General features: G+C 31.0%; 1 protein-coding gene across 1 annotated transcript in view; it reads left to right on the top strand.

Moving 5' to 3' along the window:
- Positions 1-3,266: 3,266 nt before the first annotated feature.
- LOC129972473 (metalloprotease TIKI1-like) overlaps positions 3,267-12,339 on the top strand; it is a 166,738-nt gene continuing 157,665 nt past the window's right edge. Inside the window, exon 1 of the mRNA XM_056086618.1 lies at positions 3,267-3,600. Coding sequence (XP_055942593.1) covers positions 3,559-3,600 — 42 coding nt within the window. The 5' untranslated portion in view covers positions 3,267-3,558. The remainder of the gene's footprint in view (positions 3,601-12,339) is intronic.

The following is a 12,339-nucleotide window of genomic DNA, read 5'->3' as shown; positions in this document are numbered from 1 at the left end:
GGTGGATGAGCAAAAAATGGAATGAAGTGGTTTGGATTGAATGATGAACATGAATGGATGAACAAAAAAAAAATGAAATGGAGTGGCTTGGAGTGAATGTGAATGATCAGCCTGAGTGAATGAGAAAACAAAGGGAATGGAATGGAGTGCAATGGAGTGATTGTGAATGATTAACCTGAATGGATGAGCAAAAAATGGAATGAAGTGGTTTGGAATGAATGATCAAAATGAATGGATGAACAAAAAAAAAATGAAATGGAGTGGCTTGGAGTGATTGTGAATGATCAGCCTGAGTGAATGAGAAAACAATGGGAATGGAATGGTGCGCAATGGAGTGATCGTGAATGATCAGTCTGAGTGGATGAGAGGGGGGGGGAATGGAATGTCGTGGATGGATCATAAATTATTACCTTAAATATGTGGGCAAAAAATGGAAGGGAGTTTCGTGGAGTGATCTTGAAAGATCGGATTAAACGGATAAATAGAAAAGATAAATGGATTATCGTGGAGTGTTAGTGGATGATCGGTCTGAATGGATGAGCAAAAAAATGAAATGGAGTGGTTAGTGGTTTGGAGTAATCGTGAATGATAAGTCTGAATAGATGAACAGAGAAATAGAATGGAGTAATGTGGAGTGATTATGAAGGATTGGCTTAATGATGCCAGCTTATACGAATATTACTAATGCAACAAGAAAACTATTTTTAAATATATTAGACAAATGTTAAATACATTTTTTTAAATAAAAAAAAGTAACTAAAGCTCTAAAGTGAGAACTAGTATAAAATCATGAGGGAAAATTTAAAGACAAATGAAATTAACGCTATTAATTACATTTGCATTAATTATTAACATGGTCGTCAGAGCATTAATCATTAACGCTGTGAATTTCATTTACATGAGATTCCAAACTTTAAATGGCGTAAGCTGTTTTAATGAATTTATCAATAAATATAAATATTCCTATTATATTTTAAAAAATGTATGTAAAGCATTGCGTTTTATTCGCGTTGTGATTGATAGATAGCGAGTCATCTGACCCATGACATTTGAGGTTTGTTTTGCCAGTATTGTTCGAAATATTTAATGAAAATTATTATTACGTAGTGGTAAATGCACTTGAAAGTGAAACAGTGACAAAAGAAGAAAAGTAAAGATATAATTAATACCAACTTAACAGCAGATGAGTTTAAAACAATATTATTTGCGAATTCTATTTTTAGACACGCTGTTTGGGGAAACACTAACGAATAGCTGTCCTTTTTAGAATAAAGAAGATTTTTTATCTCTCGGCTAGCAATCGTATGAATACCTAAGTAATACACGCGTTAACACTGCATTGTTTTTTTCAAATAGTAATAGAGCATCCAGCGATATCAGATGAAGGAAAAAAAATGAAGAAATATCGCGTGAGAAGCTACCAGTTTGAAAAGTAAAGCTGATGAAAATCTGCTACGTTGACGTCAAAAAGTGAAAAACTGAATCAATATTTAGTTGATATATATTGGTAATATGAACAAAGAATGCTCTAATTGCCAGTATTTGAGTTTTCAATCGGAAGTATGTCGCTTGTGTAATGCATGTTGTCATCAAGGAAAGATAAAGCTTCCAGCATTGAACGAATCGCTAGTGAAATTTAAAAACTTGGTAAACAAAGCTTTAATCACTTACAGTATCGGACAACATTGAGGTTTGCAAGGGAAAGCGAGCAAGAAACCCAGCCCCCTAGTATTTTAATATTAAGATTGTATACTGGAATTCAACCATTCGCTTTTTACAATCTCCACTTAGGGTGTTCACATAGATCAACCCATTGTAACCGAAATTGGCCCAAAATTTCATAAAAATATATTCTATTAATAAAACTGTATAGTTTCATTTATCTGCCCATTTATGATTTTATATTATCCTATTCACATATAAGCTGTAATATTGAACAACAGATGATTAAATCTTCGACAGATTTGATCAAAATTTGACGATGAAACTATAAATCGAATTTCATCTTTATAGCTATGTATGCTGTATCGTTATCGAGTTCATTTGAAAAGCATTCGGAATGAAGATAGGTTTTGCACAAATTTTAATAGAAACTAAAAGACCACATTTTGGTTTCATCCGTCTAGCCAATAAAATTTGGTGTCATTGAGTTCTCAGAACTGAATCCATCAGGGTCAATTATTTTTGAACAATTGTTTTTAGTGAGATTCTTATGTAAAAACTTATAATACAGTCTAAAGGAGAATTCTTCCGTTTTTCCTAGACGAAACCATTGACAACTTTTGCTATATTTTTATAGGGGCCGCGGTGGTCTGGTGGCAAAGTCTCGGCTTCGGAACCGGAGGGTTTCAGGCTCGTGACCAGATTCCACCGAAGAACCGTCGTGTAAGGAGGTCAGTTGCACGTTAAATCCGTCATGACCAAACGTCCTCCCGCTGGTGTGGTTGTGGAGAGGGGGGTGCCAGCTCAGGTGTCGTCCTCGTCATCTGACCACGGTTCAAAATGACGAGGTCCGTCCCAAAATAGCCCTAGTGTTGCTTCAAACGGGACGTTAATATAACCAAACCAAACTTGCTATATTTTTATATTATTCTATTCATATACAGGCGATAATATGGACCGGCAAATGGTTCAATCTTTGACGACCTGATACAAATTTAATTCAAATTCACAAACTTAATGATGAAACTATGAATCGAATAAAAATCATCTGTATAGCTCGGTACACTTTTTATTTCTCGTGTTCATTTGAAAACAGACAAAATGAAGATAAATCTGCTGAAACTTTGACAGAAATCTACCAACTGTACGTGAAGACGACATACTAATTTCATCTGTTTTGCCAATATGATTTTGAGTATTGAATTCTCAGACAGAAGTGATTCCAATAATCGGATCGATTATGGGTCCGTTATTTTTTATCAATCGTTCTAAGAAAGATTCTTATATATAAACATATAAAGCACCCTAGCACCTCTTCCGTTTTTTTCGGAACAAAATAGTTGGCAATTTTTGCTATTTGTCCAGTCGGAAATTATCAAAGGAGATCTTAAGGATGAACCTATTTTATGTGATGGAAACAAATAAGAAAACCGAACTTCTTTCTCCCCTCCCTCCTCAGCCATCCCCACTTAGCGTTTCAACCCTTGATTGACGGGAGGCACGAGCCCAAATCCACGAAATCATCCAATCACGATGCTTCTCACGATCTTCACAACTTTCGCCATCTCTCTGTTCCACAGTCAAAATCATTCCGAGCGCGGGCTCAGAGAGGAGCAGTGGTGCGTGCGACGGCGTCTCTTTCGAATGTTTACATTGCTTTTCCGTCCCGTCGCATTCGCTCATCACCACGTGTTTTTTAGAAGAGAAAAAATAAGCAGACGATATTTTTCGGTTTGAGATTTGGAATGTGAAAAAAAAAAAAAAATTATTACTATTGAGGAATTTTTATCGAAATTTTCTGCAGCAGTGGATATCGTTTGGTGGTCGCGTGAGTATAGATATGCTTGTTCGAAATGTGCCAGTGGGGGGAGTATTTTCCCCTTTCCAGTGTTGATTATGAATCGTCTGCTGAAGTGTAGTTTTCTCTCTTTACTCGTGGTAAGTGTTTTTCGATTTATTGACTTTTTTGAGATATAAAATCCAAAGTAATAACAATATAATTGAGGGATTTTCGCATGTATTAACTTTAAAAATATTAATTACATTCTTCTGTATTTATATATGGGGTGGACTTTTTATTCGCATACAGTAAAACTACCACTGTCAGAATTAATTGGAAAAAATTAAATTGGATGAAAATTTTATTTTTTAAACCAAATCAAAATTTTCTTATTAAATCGCTACATAAAAAGATATTTACATTTTGTATATTTTTCTATTATAATAACGTATCAACTTTTGAATGCATCGATCAAATTCATTTGTTTCGCTCTCATTATTTGATAAGAAAAGTTTGCGTATTTCTTCCTGCTCCCTCAAAGTCATCCGAAAAACTGGAAATCGAATAATTGGGGAGCCGGATAATTAAGTATGGATAGTTGTGGTTCCGAATAACTAGAGTTCATATAAATGGCAGCCAGATAGCTGCAGTTCGGACAACAGGATAACTCCAGTTATAAGGAAAACCTTATAACTGGAGTTCGGATAATTAGAAATTTTACCGCACTCATTTCTCTAAGCGAACCCGTAGACGTAATGCAAGAGCATATTCGAGCTAGGCAATAAAACGATAAATGAGAAGAGATGCCGAATTGGTCATTACGGAACTGAGAATTTATCACATTTTATGTGTCCCTGAAAGTTTCCGGATCTTTTGCCTTGTGATTTCTTCCTTAAGAATTAGTTTAAACCCTTTACCACCACATTCGTGCGATATTTTTTTTTAATAAATTCCACACTTTTAGCTCTGAAGTAGAGAGAAATATGCATGTAAAATATAAGGATCCTATTCTTCTTGATGAAATATTTGTTCAAGTAAAACGAAATTCTGTTTGATAGGATGTTCCATATATAATTCTAAGCAATTCCTTTTATCATATCAATTATTATTTATTTGTTATTATATAAATTATTTTATGAGGGAAAATGAGAAAAATATTATTACTTTGAACTAAAAATTGTTTTTTATAGCTAATACACTAAATTTAAAAACCAAGACTGGCAAGAATTGACTTTGAAGAAAATAATTTCAAAAGTATGAAAATTACAGAATATAGCTATATTTTCGTCGGATGTACTGCTTTTCAATTTTTGTTGAACTTATAAGCATCAGGATTTTAATTTTATCAAAATTCAAATTTTTAAATTCTGCTATTTAAGAGATTTTATTAATCCTAACCTCCATTCATAATAATTTATTAATTACTACTCTAAAGGCTTGGGATAAAAAACAAATTTAGTTCTTTCCATGGCACATAATAAGTAATAACTAGCGGGAGTGGTCTCTTAAAAACTCTCCCGTATAACGTATTTCATGTATTTCCATTAACGTATTTCATGTATTTCCATTAACGTATTTCATGTATTGGTATTCATCAGTGACGAAATACGAAACTTTGACATGAATTTAACAATTTCTCTGAATCTATCCCGTGATTCTTGGAAAGTGTTTTCAGAGATTATTCCCTATAGATTAACAGAATCCAAAGACAGATCAAATTTGTGTTTGTTACGTTTTTCCAATCGATTGAGAAAAAAAAATTAACACAAAACTACATTTGTAGTCTTAAATTTAAGAACTAAATTTCATTTATTATAATCATTCCATTTTTGAGTTATCGCATTTACAAATCTCTGAAAGCGCAGACTGACAGACGGTCAACCCCTTATTGGATTTGGCACAAATTTTGATAGATTTTTACACTATCGGTATTAAATTTGTGTAACGAATTTTAGCTATCCAGCTCTCTTATTTTTTATATAAATCATGTTATACTCGAAGAGCCGGACAGACGGACTTCCTCTGAACAGATTTTGCGCAAATTTTGAAAGATATCTACAAATTTGGTATAAAGATCGTATAACGAATTTCATCCGTCTAGCTCAAACCGTTTTTGAATTAGTTACCTTTGTTACAGATAGACAGAAGGACATTAATTAGTTGAATAATTAATTTTGGGAATTAAGAATACATTCGCATGACTTCTTAAATATCACTTCGTCCTTTTCATCTGAGAAATTTTCAAACTTGATTCAATGGATTCAAGATTCCATTCGTGAACTTTTGTCTTTAGGTTGAAATGTATTTTACCGTCCTAGATAGTGAATGTTATGAGTTCCTCTCTTTTAACCCTTTAACGGGCCATTTTTTTCTGGTCATATTATGTTTAAATATTTTTAGGCTTGAAATTAGAATAAGAAAAGGGATTCATTTAGCTTATTAGATACATTTAATTTGATTCATTAATTAATAATTAAGTAACAAATCAAGACACATCATTTTGTGTGAGATAAAGAATTGAAGCATCTAAGCTTCTGTCTTTCTAAAAATATTTGTCAGAACTTATGCCAACCTACATAATTTCATACAAAGATTGATAAATTTGGTGGGAAGCAAACTTCCCACGGCCTTAGAAAGGGTTCAATAAAAATAGTGAATTTAGTTTCACGTTTCAATAAATTTTTAACTAAATTAAAATGGCTTTTTCATCGTGATTTTTAAAAAAAATTATTTTAGGATAATTTTTGTTTATTTTGTAAAATGCACACTTTTTATTTATTTATTATTATTCGTGGCTTCATAGCATCGATATTTACAAAAAAAATATTATTTAATTAGAACTTTGTTATATATCAATCTCAAATCAAAAGGTAAATCTTGAATAACGGTAAATTGAGCAATTTCAATTGAAAAAGTGTTAATATTATGCTAATATTCGATAATAGAATACTGATCATAGAATTTGTAAAAATTATAAGTTCTGTGAATACAAATTCCATGCAGAGCAATGGCGGATTATTAAATAAGCAAATCAGCTATTGCTAGAGGCCTCACAATTTTAAGAACCTTCTTACTGTTATCTTTTTTCGGAGTTATTTAATTTTGTGCTTTCATTTCTTTATCAAGCCATGCAATAGAACTAATTCAAATTAAAATCAAATGTTGTTTATTTTAATTTTTGCAGCATTATTGTAATAATATTCTAATTAATTCCATTTGCAAGTTTAAGGTGTACGTACACACTTGAAACTTAAAAAATCGTTCAAAATATCGAATATTTTTTTATTGCTTCAAAATGTTCTCTGGTCCTTTAGCTTTCAAACGATACCAAAATGTTGTCAATATTTGGAATATTTCATATCTCTCGAGTTATAATTATTTTTTTTTGAGGTACTTTCACTAAAAACTCTAGTTTCGGTCTTTTTAAAACTCATTTTATGAAGAATGATATTTTTCCATTATATTGCTTCATTCAAACAATCATAACTCAACAAGAAATGAACCAAATACAATTATTTACTTATAAAAATAATCTGTATGAAAAAGGGGATGTTTTATGCCTCAATCAAAGTTATATTTATAGAAATAAATTTTTAATAGCTATTTAAAAGGTAAAATTACAGAAAAAATCTCGCTTTTTCTATTTATCATTGATGAAAAAATTGTTAAAAAAATTTATTTTTATAACTTTATAGAGGCAGACAACATGAAGACGCATTATTTCCAACTAGAATTGTGTGCCTGTACAAATTAGAATTTAAGATATCCTGTTTCAATAAATATGCTAATTAGCTCATTAAATATTAATTAATTAATAGTGTAATATGTTTTTTTGCACTGAAATGAGTTTAAAAATATATTAATGACCAACTGTGAAAAAACTGGATTTTTAAAGCTAAAATTTTAAAAAAAATTCTTCTAGTGTGTACGTACACCTTAATATTAAGTTATTTTATAATTCTAAAAAAATGTGACGTTTTATAAATTTAAAAACTTTTCAGTCTTTTTAATGATTATTCGCATTGTGCTCAGAAAAGTTTTCCTCTCTCCCTCTCTTATATATATATATATATATTTTTAATTTCAGTTGAATATTTTTTTTTTTTTTTGTGCATTATATACTAAAACCAACTTTCTTAGAAAGAGGTTTGCAAATAAGTTCCTTGCTATTCCAATTTGTCAAAATTTACTACTTAAACGTATATGAAGATTAAATTAAAATCGATTAAAAAAAATATTTGTTTTCAAAAGTTTCTTAGGAAAAAAGAGCCCCGAGATTAGTTATGAATAAGGGCTCTAAAGAAGCTTGATTCTGCCTTGACGAAGGGAGGATGAGTTTGATTAAAGAATTCAAATTTAGAAAGTGAAAGATTCTCCGGATTCCAGAATTGTTTTAACTGACCTCTCTGATATACAGAATAAACAGAACAAAAATTAGTCCATTAAACTAACAAAATTTATACTTCTGTCACAATTTGACGCTTAAAAATATTTCTTTAAAGGAATTTTCAATATTATGGTTGGTGACTACTTTGAAAATTATGATTTTTTATGATTTTTTTTATTTAAAATTGTTTACGTTGAACAGTTTTTGTTTTGAGTTTGGTTTCTAAATCCATCTTTTTATAAGTTACACCATTTTTATGTTTACATTTACATATGTTTTAATGCCAATTTACATCTTTAAAAAGGCCCTTTTCCCAAATTTTAATTTTTGGTAGAATTTTCTTACAAAAAACTTCATAAATTAAAATCTAATGCATATTTTTTGTTCAAATTTGGTATAATAATTTCTTAGTATGTTCTGCAATTCCTGAACTAGAGAATAACCAATCTATTCATTTAAGAAATATTTTATATTTATTTTAATACTTCCCAATGTGAAAAAAAAATTTAAAACTTTGTTATTTGTCAATAGAATCCCAATATTTAAAGAATGGATATAAATACAGCTTAGTTTTTAGCGCAGGAATTAGGTAATAAATATATAGAGCTATTTGGAAAATTTTAAGCAAATCATTAGATAAACCTTTGAAACTAAAAGATTTTTATACATATTTTTTAGTAAAAGAGGCTCTTCTTCCGATTTTTTAAAAAAACTTTTGTTAATTAACTTGCTTATTTTCGTAATGGCTTGGTTTCATAAATGTTTTTAAAATCTTTTTTATGAAAAAAATATGAATATAATTATTTTAGAGCGTTTTTTTAATTTAAATATCTTAACGTATTCACATACCTAAAATTATTCATAATAGATTTTATTATAAACAAGCACAACTGAGATACCCGAGTAATCAGTTAGGCGCCAAAGTAGGGCTAATCACCAATTAAAGAATCAATGCAATCGCTTATATTACTATTTTTCAAAATCACACTATCCTTTCTTTTTTACGCATTCACAACGCCTTGCACATCTCTTACGATTGATAAAAAGAATTTGGCACACTTACTCAAAGTTAGCAATCGTGAGTCAGTTCATATTCACGATTCTATTCTCACGATCTTAAGTTTCCTGCATGTTGAAAGTGTGTTTCATTTAACAATTGATTCATGGATGTGGTGCAGTGAAAACAACGTAAATTCTTCTTCGAACGTGAAAGAATAATCCGAACGCTTCGTAGATTGAGCGAAAAACAATATCGTTTGCTTGATTAACATACTATATTGAATTTATATCGTTTGTTTGATAATGAGACGATTATATTTTGAATATAACCTGATTTATATTCAAAAAAATATCATGAAACGGATTTACGAATCAGGTTTTTGTCTGTTTTAGTGCAAAGGTTGAAAGTCAGATTGTTTTATTTAGGATTTGAGTTCGGTTTAAAGTATCGAATTACTTTCAGAGTTTTATTATTTTTTTTTCGAATAACGATATTTAAAGAGATACTTTTCTATTTTCTAATGACATTTATAACAAAACTTAATTCAGTGCACAAAAATATTTAATAATTTTATTATTATTTTAAATATTTGAGAGAAAATAGAATTTATTTCTTCAAACTTAAAATTTTTTCGAACACTTTCAATCAAAAATAAATTATTGGAATGGTATATCCATCTGCATATATAATTGGTGGTACATTAGCTAGGGACTGAAGCAAAAGTTTAGGAATGACTCAAAATTACTGCAAGTTACTAGAAATTTAATGCAGAAATATAGATTTTTTTTTCTTCCGAAATTTTTAGGCTATTCCTTTCCTTTTTCGAGTCTAATTTATCGTTTTTTAATTGCAGAATTTTTATTAATTTCTTACAATAATTAATGAGTATTTATTACGATACCGGATGTTTTCAATATTTCTCCTATGATTTGATTTGAAAATGCATATTAACTAACCTAGAAATACTTCTACAAATAATATTTTTCGTAAGCATGATTTAAATATTTTCTTTGTGTTTATTGTCAGAAATTACAGCATCAATGGAAAAATCAATATATGTTAGAAATGCAGGATAATCTAAATTTTCAACAACACAAAATCTTTAATTAATTCGCATACAAACAAATATAGAAAGATTCGTGCGAATATAAACGATGGAAATAGGAGTTTCTTTTCTCCTGAAACCAGAAACATCAGATGGCCCTGAAGTTAATGGAAGTTCTTTTTACACAGATTAAGATATTTAAAAGAGTAATGCCTTAAAAATCTTTAGTGCACTCACTTTCGCTTCATTATCATCTTTTCTGATGTACAAAAAGTATGCACGAGAAAAATCATGAATAAATTTTATTGGTAGCATAATTTGCAATTTAAGCCGCCAGATTATGCTGAGGAACCGAGTGTCGCGTTGACCAGTGTATCCAATGGAGTAATACCTTATAAATATCTAGTACCGCTCTTATTGGTGGCATAATTTGCAATTTAAGCCGCCAGATCATGCTAAGAACCGAGTGTCGCGTTGACCAGTGTATCCAATGGAGTAATGCTTTAAAAATACCCAGTACTGTTCTTATTGGTATCATAATTTGCAATTTATGCCGCCAGATGGTACTGAAGTATCGAGTGTCACACTGACCAATGTATCCAACGGAGTAAAGCCTTATAAATCTCCCAATATCATCCTTATTGATAGCATAATTTGCAATTTATGCCACCTGATGTTACTGAAGACCCGATTGACACTTGATCAGTGTATTCTTTGGAGTAACGCTTTATAACTCTCCAGTGTCGCAGTGTCTTTAGTTTCGCATCATTTAGCACTATTTCAGATAGTTTAGTAGAATACAAGTTGCAGAAATGTCACTTAATAAGGGGAAAAGTCTATTTTATAGCTCGCCATTTGTGTTCTTGAATGACTGGATGACACTTCAAATGTCTGCCAGCCTTCTAGCAGTATTTACTTTATGTAACTTTTGTGGGGGTGCAATTCCCGAGATTCCTGATGATTTAAATTATAAAATGATTTTCTAACAAGAATTTCCGGTATCCTGCCCAACTTTCCTGGGTGAACAAAATCTTTCTCTCTTATTTGAGAATAGCTGATTTTTAAATTTTCGCCGGCTGAAATAATCTATATGTGATAAGATTCGCTATTTGAAAGAAAATTCCGTGGCTCTTTTATAACCAAATATTTAAGCGATACTTTCATAGCTTTTACATTATATAAACAATTAAGTTCTCAAAATGTACTCTCTCATAGTTTTTCTCCCGGGCCCGATTAAGCCCACTAGGAACTTTAAGACGATGCAAATCTTGAAGCATCCCTTTTCCTTCTCCTACTTTCAAAACCAGATAGTTTTTTTTATTAATAATAATTTAATCCCTACATAAACAGATCTAATTTTTAAGAAGTTACCAAAGATTTTAGAAGAGTTGCTTCAGTATATCTCATATAGAAAAATCGAAAATTAAATTTTAAAAGTAACAATTTACAGAATAGTAAAAAAAAAAAAAAAAAAAAAAAAATTAAGATGATGTCATGTCCACGTTACCACGGAAAGGGGGTGAAGTAGCTTCTGAGGGTAAAGATCCCTGAGCACCTGAGGGCAGAAGTCTGACTTCTAGCTCATATGAAAATGAAACTCACACATTCGCTTGCACAACCCTTTTTTACAATGGGGGGGGGGGGAGCACATTCACACACCTCACAGACAGAACACAGATGAAGAACAACCATGCCCGAAGCGGGATTCGAACCCGGGACGCCTAGATCGGGGAAGACGCGTTACCCCTATGCCAGGACGCCGGCTAAAAGATATATAAAACTTTTTAGATTTTCTAAACAATATTTAGCTAAAAGACTGACCATTTTTACTTTCTCGTATTCGTAATTTAAAGAAAGTACAGTAATCGTCAAAAAATTCGAATTCGAGATGTTAACGAATCTCCACGTTTTAGACCTTCCCGAGATCGAAAAATATATTTTTTAAAATGTCCGTCTGTCTGCCTGTGTCAAAGATAATTCAAAAATGCCTTGAGGTAGAATGAAGAAAGTTGGTATACGGTCTATAAACCAAATTTGCAGATTTCTATCAAATTTTGAGTAAAATCTGCTCAGAAGAAATTTGCCTGTCCGGCTGTTCGAATATAAGTTAACACGATTATTACAAAACGAAGAGTTACGAGGATGAAATTCGGTTCACAGATTTAAAATCTATAATGAAGATACCTATAAAACTTTGAGCCGAATCCAGTAATCTTTGACCGTCTGTCGGTCCGTACTTTCAGAATCATGTAAACGCTGTAACTCAAAAGCTCAATGACTTAATTACATCGAATTTCTTATGAGATTTTGTGACTAAAAGTGTAAAATTTTTTGTTTAAATCAGGTGGGGAAAAAGCATCTAAAGCACAAATTCGATTTTCGGATACTATTAACAGCATGACAAGAATTAATCATAAAAAAAAAAAACTCGCCAAGGATGTCACAATTCATTAAAAATTCTAAAC

The sequence above is a fragment of the Argiope bruennichi genome, chromosome 6 (assembly GCF_947563725.1).
Source record: "Argiope bruennichi chromosome 6, qqArgBrue1.1, whole genome shotgun sequence".
Taxonomy (NCBI): Eukaryota; Metazoa; Arthropoda; class Arachnida; order Araneae; family Araneidae; genus Argiope; species Argiope bruennichi.
Note: the sequence above shows the minus strand (reverse complement) of the source record. Positions and strands in the feature narration are given on the sequence as shown.